Here is a 17,454-nt window from a genome sequence, read left to right as displayed (position 1 = left end):
GAGCCAGGAAGGTGAGCACCCCTCCATCTCTCCTGCTCACACACTTCTGACACTTCTAATCACAGCTAATGTAAAATACAAGTCTCAGACTTGCAACTTTTGGCGTGGCCTGATCCTATGGACACATCTCTACCTAAGAGTCACCTCTTTTCATTCCCCCTAGCGTCTCTAGCCACATTTCTTCACTGCCTTCAGCATCTTGTATGCGTCACTGTCCCACCAGAGGATTCTAATTTAATTTCTATTTTGTTTTATGTAGCTCTTTTTCCCCCCTTTTAATCTTTTGAGTCAGGGATTCACCATGTAGCCCAAGCTGTCCATGAACTCAATGTAATCCTCTTGCTTCAGTTTTCCAAGTGTTATGAATATAGGCATGAGTTATTATGCCTGGCTCTCAAGTCTGCTTTCTGGAATGTTCTTTTCTCATTCAAAGACTGCTCAGCATACTTTTTTTCTGAGTATTTTCTACAGTGCTAGAGATTGAGTCTGGGACCTCTCACATGCTACACAAATGCTCAACCACTGAGCTACATCCTCAGTCATTTTTTTAATTATTATTTTTAAAATTTGGGACAGGATCTCATTAAGGTCTCAGCCCATCCCTGAACTCACTCTATTGCTCAAACTGACTTTGAACTTGCAATCCTCCTGCCTCGGTCTCTGGAGCAGCTGGGATATTACAGTCATCATGTTTATTTGCTCATCTTCAATATCTTCAAGAGCTGATCCAATCTCCCAGCTGGCATCAGCTCGTTGATGGGCTGATAATGTGTTTTCCCTCATTAGACCGCCAGTGTGTGTAGCTATTTATGTACTATGTGCCCCTCCCACCAGACAGCAAGTTCAGGGAAGACACTGGAGCACAATGCACGTGAAGACCAACAGTGGCTCTTGTGTCGCTTAGTAAATGTGACTAAGGTTTGCATCACAAACTTCTCATCAACTCTGCACCTGGAGGGTGACAAGGCCAGAAACCCCTGCTCAGATAAAGAACCTTTCAAATACTGTTTCAGACACTTTCTTTACCGAGGCAGGAAAGGATAAGAGGCATTTTAGGAAATTTTCTGAGAGGGCAGTTTTCACACACACCCTCCCTCCCAGTAAGAATTGAGAAGACAGTGTGTCATGACGCAATGGGTTTCAGCGAAACTCTGTTGTAAGTCTCCAGGTCCCATTTGTCACACAGAGATGGTAAAGGAGAAAATGGCAAAGCTTTTCACTTACTTTGGATGTTCAAACTTGTCTATAAGATCAACCTTTTCCACCAGGTCTCCCCCGACTGTTCGGACGATGTCATAGAAATCATTCTCCATGTAATTCTCAGAGGGCAGCCAGAATGAAATGTCATTGAACACAGCGGGGTACTTGCTAAGAGGCTAACAAAACAACAAGAAAAGGAAACACACTTGTTAGTTTCTGAGAATACATTCTTTCGTGGAAGGTCTCAGTTGGGCAATTAGGAAATACTTGTAAAACACTACTTTAGTATTTGAATTATCAGAAACAAAATGAATTTAAAAGACAAATCAATGTTCAAAATTAGGAAATTCTAGCTTGAACGCTAAAGATTCTTACCGCATTCATGTATAATAATAATATATAATAATACATTATATTTACTTTGTCACTAATAGTCAATTGAGTAAAAGCAATTTGACGTACTGTGTTTCAGGTTTTTTCATTTGAATACCGCAGAAAAAAAGTTCAAACCTAATTAACATGGGATTCATTAACTTCTTGTGGTACTTTCACGAAGTCAAACTTATTAGGGAAATAAGGGCTTGTCAAAACAGATTTCAATTAGTAAAATCATTCTTTGTTATGATTTTTAATTATTAAAACCAGGGCCTAGGTCGATAAGTCATCATTTAGAGATTATTTTTTTAATTATGCCTTAAAATGTGATAAAAACAAAAAATAAAAAAATTAAAAAATGTGATAAATATATTTCCTGCATTTTATTCCACTTATTCTTGTTTAATAGCTCAGTTGTTCATCATATTAAGTATTTAAAATTAGCTATGCAAGCTTTGAAAATGCTGCGTTTGTATTTATGTCTATAAATATGCATATCATATATATATATATATATATACATACACACACACACACATAGACTTCAGTCTATAAGTAATGCCACAATGAGAAACACTGCAACATGTAACTAGGAAATGTTAAAGAAATACCTAAGTCTATATGTTTTCTAAATGGGCAGATGTATAAATTGACTTATGCTAAGGCTGGTATAGCTACAAACCCTTTGGTGAATCTTTGATTAGAAGAAATGTAATCTCTGAAGAACTAAGGACTCATACGTGAGTGATTATTGAACTTGAAATGTCACAAAGTTGTCAAACCAATGAGTCCATTTCATGCACATATGACAAAGCTGCAGTGTGCATGCTCTCTGCAGAGTTCCCTGGATTCTGAGAGCTCCCGTGCTTTCTTTCCCTAGAGGGAAGTCAGGATGCTGTGGCCACAGCCCAGGGACAAGGAAAGCAGGTGGCACTTCTGTGGCTATGCATGAGGCTTTCCCTTTTATTGTCCCAGGTCATCTTTTAAGAAACCTAGGAATTTAGGGAGATTAGAATCTAAGACTATCAAGGACTGCCATAAAATCTTCTCTTCATGGTCGATCCTGAGGAACCACCGTTCCCGAGTTCTGATCGGAGGTAAGGTCACAGAGAAATGGCAGAAGGTATCCCAAGAAAGCTTCTGGGCTAGCAGCCTGTGGACAAGCCAATACAGTGATACATCAGGCAGAATGCCTCCCCCTACCCAGATAATTAAAATACATAGATTATAATAACTATAGTTTCAAAACCTATACATTTAAAAGTAACAACCCACACAACTAAGTGCTTTGTAATCTACTGTGAAGCTAAGAAACATAAAAAGTCTAAAGTACAAGATTAAATGGAGCATGAAGACTGGCATTGCTAACTTGACAGAATCTAGAATTAACAGTGAAAATGGCCTTGGGCATCTGTGTTACATAGGACTATTGCCATTCCATCCCCTGGCTTTGATCCTGGGCTGTATAAGATGGAGATACTTGCTGTGCACAGTGCTCCTGATTGTGGATTTGATGGGAGCAGCTTCTTGATGTTGCCTTCCCTTGACTCCCCTTCATGATGGGCTGTATCCCTGAAGGGTGAGCTGAGCAAACCCATTCTTGCTGAAGTTGCTTTCATCAGGGTATTTCATCACAGTAAGGGCAAAGAAGACCAGGATGGCGAGCATTTATTTTAATGACTGGCAGATTTTAATGGGACACCTAGTGTTTTTGAACAGGAGTTCTTGCTTTGTAAATCACAACAATTGCAGAGCCATGATTCCCAAAATGTGGCCCTTCAGTTGCTGAACCCCCAAAATACTCTGGTGGGGGTGGTGAGTGGCTCAGTGGTAGAGTACTCATCTAGTAAGAATCAGGCCCTGGCTTTGGCTTTCAGCATTAAAACACACAAACCACTGGTAGTAGTGCCTGGGATTGAGTTTTAAAAGTTAAAATGATTCCTATAATAGCATCTACCTATTTGTTGGGTTCTCCACATTCATAACAATATGCTGTTCAAAAATTTGGATTAAACAGATGTCTGCTCAAGACAGAAAATTCACACCAGCAACTATGGATCAAATGAAGTTATTATTCAAATCTTACAACAAGAAGTTAGACTGATGGCTCACAGTATAGCCTATCAGGTGTTTAAGGTAAAAGAACTCGTTTTGTATATAAAGCATTTCATAAAACATAAGAGATTCTAAGCTCAACAAATTTTCTGAGATTTGAAGACAAGATCAGATAAGCACAGTACAATTCTTTTAAAAATTGACTATCAATTTATGTTGTAGCCTACATGAAGAATCCTGGCTTTACAACATTAGTAAATAAAGTTAAAGTATATGTTAATATAAAGTTTCAAGATGGCCAAAATTACAAGAGTGATTTCAAGCTGAAACTACTAATATGCAAAGAAAACAACCCATGATTATTTCATAAGGAGAAAGTATTTGATAAGTTTATTATTAATTCATTATAAACAAAAACAACCAGCAAATTAGAAACAGAAGGCAACTTCCTTAACCAAAGTATGTATCTTCTAAAACCTGGCATCAGCCACCAGATTTAACCATAAATTCTAGGAGCGTCTCCAAAAGTTAAATGTAAGAATAAGACAGTTCCTGTCACCACTGCCCTGTCACATAGCAGATCTCACCCAAGCAGCGAAGAATTAAAACAGTCTCGGGAAACGGTTCGGTGGCTAATGCTCCTTCAGTACAAGCACGAGGACCAGAGTTTGGATCCTACGGTCACACAGAAATGCTGGGTGGGTGGGCTAGCCCACAATCTAGCCTCAGAGTCTAGCCTGGTGGAGCCAGAGCTAGCAGGCTAGTAAGAATAACCATATCGGAGAGCTCTGGATTTCATTTAGAGGTCCTGACCCGATGACTGAAATGGAGGAGTGAAGGAGGATGTTTCAGACATCAATCTCAGGCCTACACACGCAAAGACATCCATGCACACAAACACATGGAGAATAGAAAATGAAATTAAAGAGTCTAAAGAACAACTAATTAAAAGCTGTGAACTGAATTTCAAGAAGCAAAACTTTGTGACCTGGAGCCGGCCTTTTACACAGTTACCCTAAAGACTTACATACCAATATTAAGCATTCGTGACACACACACTAGCTCATCCCTATTTTATAATGGCTGCTGCTTCTAATGGACTTGGAACAAAATTCTGTTTTAAGACAATTATTGTTTTGCCAATTATTGACGCTTAGCACTTCTGAGACTGTTGTTCATCTTGTTTGGTGCAGAGCAGGGAGATCATAGAGTTGTGTGCTTTCCTGGCCCTAGGCCTCCTGACTACTTAGTACCTCTTGAGTTTGTTTTTCATTCTGTCCTCTAGGACAGCATACTTGGCCCATCTGTGCAGCCTCGCACTCTGACGAATTCCTGGTGGACTCTAGTTGAATCCATTGTGCTATAGGGCACATGTCCATGCCCAAATTCCCCAGTGCAGTGTGGACTCTCGAAGGATCAACTCTCCGTGCTATCTTAGCTACATGAGCTCAGCTTAGAAGATGGTGCTGTTTCCCTCCCTGCTTTCTTTGAGACAGCAAAGCCTCGGAATGCACTTTCTTACTAACTTCCACCCCAAGTCCATTTACTTTACCCCAGTTTTGCTTTTTTTTGTTAATCGAAGGCTTATTCATCTAGGGATCAGTTCCCAGACTTCAGGAGTCAAGAGTTCAATTTCCAGATACCAGATATTAAATAGGACATAAATGAATATGTGAGCAGTTTTTCTTTAAATCTCAATTAATTTGTCTCTCTCTATATTTTTAGATAGAGCTTCATCTGTAGCTAGGTAGCCTCAAGCTTGAGATCCGCTGTTTGGTTCTCAGCCTCAAGTGCAGGCATGCACCAAGCCTGGTTTGATTTCTCTTATCTCCTTGTTTCGCTTGCTTCCATCTGTTCTTTTTCTATGTGAAAAATTAATTCACACCTTTGAAGGCTTTCTTGCCCTTAAATAAGGACATGTCTCTCTAAAATCTCTTTAGATACACGGAACAGCTTAATATGGTATTTTCGTTGTTGAGCTTGAAATAATTTTATATCACTATTTTTTACTTTACATGGCAATAATTTTTTACTTTTCAAATATATGCATTTAAATTATCTATATCTTTTGTAAAATATACTTATATAAGAATAAATATAAATATATTTCTATACTGGGGATCAAATTTCAGCTATCACGGAACTATCCTCCAGCTTTAAAAATAACTCTATTGCTAATTTCAAATTTAATTGCACTGATATTGAAAATTAGATAATAATTATTCCTGGTTTTGTTGAAACTTGCTCTATAATGCAGAACATGGTCAAGTCTATACATGTTTTCAGTGTGCTTGGAGACTTGACCAGCTTCATTTTGGCATGGAGTTACACACACACACACACACACACACACACACACACACACACACACACTCCTCCTCTTCATGGCACAGTTTAAATGTAGATCCCCTTCATATTCTATGAGTTTGATTTTTCTTGACCTATCAGTTTCCAATAACAGATAATAAAATTACCCACTGTTATCTCTTCAGCCTATCGGTTTTACTTCATTTTCTTTTAAGCTATGTTGTTAGGAATGCAATAGTGCACTCCGTCTTCAGCAGCTGAGAGTACCCGAGTTTGCTTCCCAGCGCTCACACAGGCAGCTCCTGATCACCTGCAACTCCAGCTCCAGGGATCTAACACCCTCTTCTTCTCCACAGGCACCTGAAACTCACTTGTACATAGCCACACACAGACATGTGCATATGAATAATTAAAAATAAAAATCTTTAAAATTAACTTGAGTTAAATAGCTTGCTTCATGCGTGTTTCTTAAAAACATAAAACACAGGTGCTAGAAAGGGATTGTTGGGAAAAAAAATGAAGATTTTTTTTCTCCTATTTAAGACAGTTGGTGGTGGTACACACCTTTAACCCCACCACTCGGGAGGCAGAAGCAGGTGGATCTCTGTGAGTTTAAGGTCAGCCTGGTCTACAATAGTTAGTTCCAAGACAGGCTCCAAAACTGCAGAGAAACCCTGTCTTGCAAAACCAGAAAAAAAGAAAAAAGAAAAAAAAAAGATGAACCGAGTCGAGGCACTATGTTATTTAGATTGACTATATAAAAACTTGTGAATTCTTTAAGAATTTCATACATGTGCAATGTATTTGGATCATATTCACCCTCTACTCCTCCATGCCCACCCCTGTCCTCTCAACTTTGTGCCCCTCCCCCAGGTAGATCTGCCCTTCTACTCATGGGTACATGGCCGCCAGAGTATGGGCAACCTACTACATACAGGTCAAGCCCTTAAAGGAAATTGGCTCTCCCTCGCCTAGAATAGCTCTTCAGTTTGGGGTGTGGACTCATGAGCTCCTCTGCCCCCATGCCAGAGCACTGACTGGCTTGGCCTTATTTAGGCAGCAGCCGTCCTGAGCTCCCAAGTACAGAAAGCCTGTCATGTCCAAAAGACATTTTCACTGCAGTCTTTCCTGACCTGTGCTCCCTGAGTTTGGGGCGGGGGGAAAGAGGCTCACACAGATGTCCCATTTGTGACTGAGAATTTCTCAAGGACTCTCTGCTCTTTGACTAGTTGTGAGTTTTGGTGTTAACCACCAACCATAGAACAAACACGTGATGAGGTCTGAGATCCACACTACTCTCGGTATGAGCCGATCAATATGAATGTCCAGGGCAGTTTGAGACTAGGCCCATGTTTACTTTTGCTGAAATACATTTCACAGCTTCTTTGGTTCCAGAGGGAAAATGATTAGAATAGTTTCTAAATTAATCAAGCCAGAAAAAGGTGGATAAGAGGAAAATATGAGGGCCCACACTGATCACAGCCTTTTTCCAGGGTATTGTTAAGTAGCAGTGGTGGAACAGTATCCTCACCAAGTCTGGCTGTGTGTGTGGTGCTGGGATCACACTCACGGCTGCATGCACACCACACAAGTTAGGTAAGGGCTCTGCCCCTGAGTTACACTGCCAACTTGTATAGCACAGGACCTCGGAGGAGACAGGCAGTTGCTCCTGGAGTGAAATGGAGTGGGAAGAACAGATTGCCCCCTCAGGAGAATGACAGTGGCAGTGTTTGGGAACAAAAATGGAAGTTTGTTAACAGTGCAATAGCAGAGAAGACAAGGGACCACAGGTGAACAACTGAACTCTATGGAGGTCCTTCGGTGTGAGGGCTCTCTTAACCCCTGCCCTACACTTCACTCATGGGATTAGGGCTGGGAGAAGGAAAATGAAGAGGACACCCTGCTGCCTCTGCTGATTGAGGAACTCCCCTGCTCCCAAGGAAGTGCTTCCCTGGCATTCTGTTCATATCCATGAAGCTAATCTGCAAGCAAAGTAAAACCTTCAGCCTCTCGAGGTATTAACTCCCGTCTTAACCTGTCCCTTCTGTGAGGAAGACTGAGTTTGTTTTGGTTCATAGTCTTGAAGTCTCACTATGGGGTGCTTGGCCCCACTGTCTTTGGGCCTATGTGAGACAGTATGACACCAAGGTAGGAGACAGTGCAGAAGTAAGCAGCCTACCTCAAGGCAGTCGGGGAACAAAGAGAGAAACAGAAAAGGCTGGAATCCCAGGATGTCTTCCAAGGATACTTTCCCAATGACCTAACTTCCTCCCACTGGGTCCAGGTCCTAAAAACTAGAGTCCAGTAGTTCAAAGGCGGGCGCCACATCAGTGACACCTGGGCCTTTGGGCTGTTACCATATAGCACCCAAATTTCTCCTTTGCTCTCTTTGATGAACAGCCTTGAATAGGTTTTTTTTTTTTTTTTAATGGAAAATAAAAGTCTGTGGAGGCAAACCATCCCAGCGTTTCCACATCTAAGGCCCTCATACTTAGGTAATTTGGCAGAGCACAAAACTGTGGGCTTATGGTTGTTTCACCTCACCACTTTGAAAGTATTTTCCTGGTACCTATTAGTAATGCTGACAAGCCGGCTGTCAGTTAGTGCTATTCCCTCACAGGTAATGCGTCTCTTCTCCCTGACAGTCCGGAAGGCTGCGTCTTTATCCCTAAGGCTCTGCAGTCTGGTTCTGATGAGGTCGAGTATGCGTTTATCTCTATTTATTCTGCTCAGTTTGTAGAGGGTGCTCTCAATCAGAGAGCTTGGGTCTTGTTCTAATTCTGAAAAATTCCAGCCACTACTGCTCAGCCATCCCTTCCTCTGTTTCCTGGGACAGCATCAGGACTTTGTGTGGGGCTCCTGAGTTTCTCTTCCATTTCTGTTAAGTGACCATCTGTGGATTGTATCTGTGTGTCTGCACTGTGGGTGGCTTCTGCAACAACAGCCACTGATCTATGTCCCTTAACTGAGACACATGGCACCTGCGTCCTTTTCCCCTTTGTGTCAATGAATCTATGACTTGCTTCTGAGATTCTAATTTCATTCTTCTCTCTATATTCACTCTTCATTTCTGCATGGTTTGCCCCCTATTAACACTTTCCTGGTGGTTTATTTGTTTTACAATTATTTCTCCATCATCCCTCCCTTCCAAGATATGAGGCATCTGTTTTAAATGCTGCTTTTGACTTGACTTCAATTATAAGCTGGCTGTTGATGTACAAGGCTGCCAGGGCAATATAAGGTACCCTGAGAAATGTGTGACATGTGTAGGCAGACCCTTCCTGACTGAGAGACAGCTCCTAATGTTCCGCCTGTTGTTCCTCCGCTTGCAACTCTGGGCTCTACATGGACATTACCATGGTAGTCTGGGTCTCGCCAAATGGTCCTTGCGGATGCAGCTGCACCCACTCACATCAATCCTGGCAGAACAACCTTTTATCTGTTCAATTCTGCCACTGGAATCAAGGCCCCAGTAAGCTAGAGGCCACGGGTGACAGTAGTGCTGGACTTCCCTCCTGTTCAAGCAGAGCACAACGCTGGAAAAGCAAGCCCCACTCAGTTTGTCCAGGCCTGGTGAGCCATGACAGCTAAGCCACTCCCCTCTGTGATAGCTCTGGAGCCCCAGCGTTCTTAGCCTCATACTCTGCTGGATTTGAGATTGTCTCTTGTCCACAGCAATATGTGTTTTTTAAGTGGGGTTGGGGGACAAGGATTTGACTTTTTAATTTTTTTTCTTTTTAGATTTTAATCAGGTCTGCATCTGGAGCAGGCAGAGGTGCAGTCTATGATGCAGCATCAATTAGACTATTCCTTTAGGAAATAGCCCTCAAGCTGTGCAGTAAGAGGGCACAGAGCTCTGAGAACATGATGTGAGATTTAAGTCCTGCTTCCATAAAGAACTTATTTTCATAAATGCAGACTTTTATAAAATACTTCTAAGACTGAAAAGCCCAGTGATTTTGACAGCTTGGAATTATAACTAAGCCAATGTGTGTGCTGGCTGGTTTGTCAACTTGACATGAACCTAGACTCACACAAGAAAAGGGAATCTTTTTCTGGGAAAATGTCTCCATAAGATCAGTCTGAGGCAACTCTGTGGGGCAATGTCCTGACAAATGGTAAATGTGGGAGGGCCCAGCCCCCTGTGGGCAGTGCCATTCCTGGACAGGTGGTCCTGGGTTGTTTAAGAAAGCAGACCAAGCAAGCAAGCAAGCCAGTAAGCAGCTCTGCTTCACAGCTTCTGCTTCAGTTCCTACCTCCGGGTTCCTGTTCTGCTTGAGTTCCTGACCTAACTTCCCCCAGAAATGGATTGGTTATTTGGAAACATAAATAAACTCTTTCTTTCTCAAGTTGCTTTTGGTCAAGGTATTTTTATCACAGCAATAGACACCTTAAATCAATGTGCAATAGTCACAATTGAAGCATATATTTCAAATATAAATATCTGGGATGACTTCACTAATGGAGTAAAAAACTAAACTTCTACTTTACTAACAAACTGCATTTACATGGATACATGTATCCACATTGTAAAGGATATAAATGACGACAGAATGTATATATCAAAGCATCATTATTGCCTTACAGTAGTTATATGTTTAACTTTAAAGTTCTCCTTTTGGGTGCAAGAGAGATGCTCTGTGGGTAAGAGTACTTGCTATTTAAGCAATAGGACCTGAGTTTGAATACCCAGCACCTGGGATGGAATCTTGGGCTGTATAAAAATAATGGGAGGGGAGCCGGGGCACTCATCACAACTGCCTCAAGCTCCAGGCACCAGAACTTACATGCCAGGTTGGGCTTTACTTGCAAATTGTGAAAAATGAATAAATAAATAAACCCTGCCTTCCTTAAGCTGTTTCTGTCTGGATGTCCTATCACAACAGGAGGAGTAACAACGACACACCCATTCACCAACAGGAGAAGTAACAACGACACACCCATTCACCATGCTTGGTTTGCTGTGGTCCCTTCTGAGAGAGAGGATAGCTTTAGCTTGTCTTTCTCTATATCTAGGTAAATGAAAAGCATCCAAGTCTCTGAGTAGCTGGCTGGATCCTTTCCTGCCAAATCAAGACCATTCCACGGTGGTACAGAAAACCTGAGTGACATCACTCATGAACACAATGCAGTAGTTTTTTGACTAAAATGTTGATCTGGGCAGCTCAATGGACGTCGTGTGTGTGTGTGTGTGTGTGTGTGTGTGTGTGTGTGTGTGTGTGTGTGTGTGTGTGTGTGTGTATGGGCAGTTAAGAATTTTAATGCAGTGCACAGTGCAGCCCTCTAAGAATAAAGAGAATGGGATGAAAGGTCTAAAGGTGCAATTCTGTTTATTGCTGCTCGTCTGTCCTGCCTGGCACTTGCTTCAGGCACCTCTGTCTCCCCATCCAGAATACAAAGGCTTCCAGACTCTTCTGAGGTTACAATCCTCAAAGGTTCTCCTGTTTTCATTCTATAATAAAATCAGAATCTCTGGCTTCTATGAATATGTCATAAATACTCTCAAGGAAGATCACCCTGTAAGGTCGGCTGGTAGCACGCCCAGCAAGGTGCCCTTTATTCTAGTGGTTTGTTTCCACATGGAAACCGCCCTCTTATCTTACACCCCTCTCTTCACTGGTCCAGAGACAGGATGACAGTGCCCCGCCCTCCACCATACAGTTTTGCCTGCTGCAGTCAGTTATCATTAAGTCCACCTTCAAATTTTCTTCCATTTAGGCTGAGTTATGATGTTTGCTTTCGAGTTTGGGGATAGGAATTAACTTTGACCAGCAGTCCAACAAAAAGGGTCTTGTTCCCACAACAAGCTCTCCAGAGTTCCATGGTCTTCAAGATGACCTTCAGTTAGCTTTTGACATTGCCGAAGTTGACCCCTGAAATTCTAATGTGATTATATTCTTACCTACCCTGAACATCCCTGGGGTGCTGTGTGCCAAGCAGGCACTTTATGTGCACTGTCTCATTAACGCACAGTGTAGCCCTCTAAGACAGCCAATACAGCTATTCCCACCATGCTTCTGAGGGGCCCAAATAACACAGACTTGACTACTTTGCCTAAAATCAAATAGTCAGAAAGTGGCAGATCCAAGATCAAATGCACATCTACCAGAGCTAGGCTGTATTGTTAGTGCCACGTTTTAAGGCATCTCATTTAAAACTGAGGGCCCTGTCATAGTTGTGGCTGCTGAAAACCAAAATACCACAGCCTGATGGCCTAAACAACAAACAGCTTTCAGAGCTCTGGAAGCACAGTGAGAGGCTGGAAGGCCATTTCCTCCTCCCTCAGTGCCCCCCCACTGTGTGTGTGTGTGTGTGTGTGTGTGTGTGTGTGTGTGTGTGTGTGAGAGACAGAGAGAGAGAGAGAGAGAGAGAGAGACAGAGACAGAGACAGAGACAGAGAAGTCAACAGTACCATGCTCCACCACTGTTTTGAGACGGTCTTTTACTGAACCTAGAGCTATGCTGGTGGCCATCAGAACCAAGTGATCCTCCCATCTTTCCACCCCCCACCCCACCCTACCAGTGTGTTTGGTAGAGTCAGGATTTTACATGGGTATGGGATCCTAAATGAGGTTTTCATGCTTGTGGGTGAGATCTCTTACTCGCTGAACCATGTCTGAAAGCTTCCTACTCCTATTTCTGAGGGTGCTTCCACCATGCCCTAACCACTTCCCTAGGACCTCTATTTCCAGAAATCACATAGGAAGTTAGGATTTTAACATATGGATTCGGTAAAAGACACAGACATCCAGTCTACTATAGGCTCACAGGAAGTGGCTCAGTTCCCTCTACTGTTTCCAGAACTCTGTTCAGCCTAATTAACAATTATGTAAATACGACCAAATCTAACATTTATCCCTGTGGTGCCTTCCCTGACATTTCCTTTTCAAATGATTCATGTACCTCTTAGACTAATTATCCTGGTACACAACTACTTCCAGTCTGTTTACTGTCCATGAGATTGTGCTCTTATCTAAAGTTACTTAAAAATCACTTTTAGTCACAAAAATAGCATGTGCTATCAATTATTTGCTTTTACATTCAAATGCTTGACAGTCCTGATTTTAATTTCGTCTAGTCATTTGGCATCAAAAACTGCTTATTAAATTTGGCTAACATGTTTGGTATATTATTAATGTAGTTTTTTTTAAACTCATGACTCTGTTGCCTTGATCTTTACACATTTTCTTGCTTTGTTCCAATATTTTGTTTTTAGTTTTCCTTAATCTCCTTGAGTTCCCAGCACACACTGTGGTCAGAGGCAGGCACAGTTCCTACTCAGGCAACTTTGCTTCTGTTTCTTCACCAAGAAACTGCATGAGGCTCACTGAGTTCTCAACATTCTTTCCAATGTGGGGAGGAAGCTTCTGTATTTATTGTTACCTTGTCAAATAATTTCAGTCCTTTCTGAAGATGACAGAAAATAAAGTGTTTCCATTATGAAGTCATGTGGAACAAATACTGTGAATTTAATTAACTGCCAGAACATAACATGGTCTCCAATTCTCAAATGAGTACGAAGGAGAGACAGAATTTCAAATCTGTCTGAGCCCGTTCACATTTACTTTAAACCCTGGAAGGCTTTATTTAGAGCAAATCATAAAACAGCATCATTGGAAAGTGAAGCTCTGGTGTGCTCCCTTTGTTAAATGGTGTAGATGGGTAGCCAAGGTACCTCAGCACATTGTGGGTCTCTGTGTGTCTCTGGATCTTGGAGATCCAATACAAACTTCAAGTCCCCTGCTTGAATGTGATGCTCTTTAACTTAAGGGTAAACAAAAAATAAAGGAGAAAAAGAAGGCTTAGACAACACTGTTGAAATATCACATAAAATTTTGGCTGAAGAAGGAACTGTAGAAAAATAGAGGGGCACAGCAGAGAGCTCTCAAAGCATCCAGTGGAATATCACACAAGTAAAAATGCCAAATTAAATTAATATCTTTGGAGTGATAAAATATTCTAAAGTTGGTAGAAGAGATGACAGTAGACATGTTCATGGATCTCTATGAACACACTAAGAACCCCACTGAATCTTAGGCTCCAAAGGGTGAACCCTGCATTGAGAGCTGCACCTCAGTACAACTGTTAAGAAAGTAGCACATGACCAGACATATTAACAGAAGGAATAATCATGCCCCTCCCCAGTAGCGAGTGTCCTTTTTCTTTTCTGTCTCTTTAGATCAACTTTTGGAACTTATCAGATGTTATCTATCCCCTCATCATTTTTAGGCTTAGTAATCCAGCTTTTCTAGAGACTGGACTACTTTGACTCTCATAACGGTGAAGTATCTGCAGAAGTTTTGCCCCATTGTTTAAATCCATCACCAAATTTCCATACACATCTTATTGGTTCTATATCATCATTGTCTTTTAGGCAATTTTGTCTCAGTAATCATGCTTACCATGAGACAGGTATGAACCTACCATCTGCTCCTTTTAAAGTGAGTAGAGGAGTTAGGTTTGGGGGAGAGGGGTGGGGGGAGGAAGAGAGGAGTGGGAGGAGAGGGAGGGAAATGGGAGGCTGGAAGGAGGCGGAAATTTTTTTTCTTTTCAAAAAAAAAAAAAAACCCAAAGTAATGGGAAGCTCATCTGTGATCCTCTGCTATAGATCGCATATGGTTTGTTCTGGCTAAAACACAATGCAGAAGCTTATTCCCCAGCTAACGGTATTCAGAGGAGATGAGATGCTGAAGAGCTGGTGTCTGGGAGTAGGAAATTAAGCCAAAGGTGCAATCACAAGGGATTAATCACTGTCTCTAGGAGGTGGGTTAGGTCACATGCAACTGTATTAGTTACCAAGGGAGTCCGTACTTCTAAACTGAGGCCACTTGGTGCATTTTCTTCCTCATCTGGTATCTGAGAAGCACTGGGTTAAACAAGTTAGGCAGGAAAAGCCCGATAAAGAGTATTACAAGGAGGTTGTCTTTCCTAAATCTTAAATTGAAAAGGGCCAAGTAAAATCCAAATTTGAGATCCCTCTAGCTACCTCAGTCCTGCCATCATGACCGTCAAAGCCAGAGAAGATGCAACAGGACATTTGCTAAGTCCTGACTTCCAGGGTACTCACAGTTCCTTCTAAATCCTATACCTGCCTCTCCAATGACCCTGAGCTTAGTAAGCTCCTACTAAATCCTATCCCTGCCTCTCCAATGACCCTGAGCTTAGTAAGCTCCTACTAAATCCTATACTTGCCTCTCCAATGACCCTGAGCTTAGTAACAGTCTCTCTCTAACTTTTTTCCTTAACTATTTAGAGTCAGAAAACAGTCTTTTCGAGTTCTATCAAATCCTCAGAGGCTTCCAGTGAGCCAGATCATTAACTCAAAGGTGCCATGCCCCGCCTACTAATGACGAATTTTTCCTCCTCAAAATGTTCAAAATGAGTAACGTGTACCGAGGATCGACCCTGAAGCCACATGTTCAGATTTCTTCTCTCAGAATTGCCCTATATGCTGGTTAGCTCCATAGGATTCAGCTCTCACTTCCCATCCTCACGGTGCAGCATGGCAGATGGTGCGAGCCAGATTCTGCGGATGGGAAAGGGAAGTGCGGAAGCCACTGTGCTCAAGGATGCACAGTAAGAGTGAGAAGAGAAGGGGATCCTCCCCATATCCACACATCAGAGCACACCCACAATGTGCCCCCTCTTCCTGAAGCCCTCCCCACATCTGCTGATCCCACCACGGTTGTGCTGTTTCTTCTGTCTCTCAGGCTCCCTCTGTTTCTCTAGATGTAGTAAACCCCTGCATCAGACTATTATAAAAATTAAATGAGATAAAATACAGACAGATGTTCCTCTACTTCTAACGAGTTACATCCTGATAAACCCATTATAAGTGGAACATATCAGAAGTGGAAAAGGCAATTAATTGATGCAGCAACTGAATATCCAAGCTTAGCAGCTCAGTGTGTGTAAGGCACCAGTTGTTTCCCCTTGTGACTAAGAAACTGGCTATGACAGTGAGTCTCTGCTCAGAAGATCCAGAGGATTGGACCAGAGAGTGGTACCCAGGGAAAAGACACAAATTCCCAACTCAAAGCAGAGTTTCCATTCAATGCCATCACTGTGACAGCTATCAATCAACAGTCCATACTAAAACCCCTAACATATTAGAAAACACCATATGAAGGTGAGACGTGGTAATTGTAACCTTTTTTATTTTTGTTTTTTGAAACAGGGTTTCTCTGTAGACCAGGCTGGCCTGAAACTCACAGAGATCCACTTGTCTCTGCCTTCCAAGTGCTGGGAGCCACCACCACCTGGCATGATTGTAAGCTTTGAAAATTGTCCATCTAATCTGATAAACAGGGCACTGCCGTGCTGCTCACTCTTCACTCTATGCCCGCTTCCTCATTTAACCTTCAGATGGAACACATGCAGGAAGTCACCAGGTTTTCATGCACTGCTAGCTTTTATGACTTTGGGCAGTTCTTCAGTTCTCCATCGGCAATGGGGGTAATCATTCTAGTATGCCTTCACTGCCACAGGGGCAGACATATGGGCATGCAGAGACCACATGACTGATACATGTAGACTGATACATGCTCACATTCACCTGTAGAGCAGCTATGAGGGACTCAGATCTAGGTGTCTCTCCTACCTCTTCATGCTCTTCCATTTTCATCATAGTCTATAACCTACAGAGACTTTGTGTGTGTGTGTGCATGCATGCATGAGTGCACGTGTGTTCTCTGGACAGGAACCACATTTCATCCCTGTTTCTATTATGCAGAGTGATGGTCACAAAATACAAATGGCCATGTGTATGGAACAGACTTAGAGCATGTGCAGCTCTCTCAGCTTCACTAACCTTGATGCAGTGGTGGAATCAGAGATGCTAGCTCTGCGGTGGGCAAGAAGGAGACAGACAATCAGAGAAATGATGGCAGCAGAGAAAGTACTGGAAAGAGCAAATATTGGAGGAATAGGCAGGCAGGACACGTAATCAGCCACCTGTATACCATTAGAGGATTAGGGGATAGCTTTCCCCTAGTGGAGAAATGAGGGATTAAGAAATGGACAACTGAAGGATCTTTGTACTTGTTCTGGAATGCCCAGCAATGAAATACTGAAGTGGAGAGCAATAAGCAGACAGAAAGCTTTACGCTCAGCACAGCTTTGAAAGGTGTCAGGGTTTGCTTTGAGAATGATGAAGCCAATCATCTGTAGTCCAGGGGGTAACCTCCTACCACAGATCCAAGCCCACCTACATTAGAAGCAGTGATGGGCTCTGCAAACCATGCTTCAATTTTGCCAGGGTTGCTGTGGGGCTCTGCTAATGGGACTGCAGGAGGACTTGGACAGAGGAGCCCATTCCTCTCTATTGGCTTCCTATTAAGAGTCCTCAAATTACCATGTCTGTATAGCACCAAAATCACTGGGGCCAACAGCAGCAGCTGAACTCACGCTGTAGTTTCCTAACTCCTGCAGAACTGGCCTCATCTGAGCTAGGCCCCAGGTTGGAAAGTTAACTCCTAGGAAGCCTCCTCCACATGCTAATGATATGCATTAATGTCA

General features: G+C 42.3%; 1 protein-coding gene across 3 annotated transcripts in view; it reads right to left on the bottom strand.

Annotated features, from left to right (window-relative positions):
* The window catches only part of Fars2 (phenylalanyl-tRNA synthetase 2, mitochondrial), a 384,286-nt gene that overhangs the window by 109,650 nt on the left and 257,182 nt on the right, over nucleotides 1–17,454 (bottom strand). For all 3 annotated transcript variants that reach the window (XM_026782839.1, XM_026782838.1, XM_013349092.2), the window contains one exon: nucleotides 1,225–1,376. In XM_026782839.1, the coding sequence (XP_026638640.1) occupies nucleotides 1,225–1,376 (152 nt within the window). The remainder of the gene's footprint in view (nucleotides 1–1,224; nucleotides 1,377–17,454) is intronic.

Source organism: Microtus ochrogaster, chromosome 16 (assembly GCF_000317375.1).
Source record: "Microtus ochrogaster isolate Prairie Vole_2 chromosome 16, MicOch1.0, whole genome shotgun sequence".
Classification (NCBI taxonomy): domain Eukaryota; kingdom Metazoa; phylum Chordata; class Mammalia; order Rodentia; family Cricetidae; genus Microtus; species Microtus ochrogaster.
The sequence above is the reverse complement of the archived record's forward strand: the minus strand, read 5'-3'. Positions and strand labels throughout refer to the sequence as shown.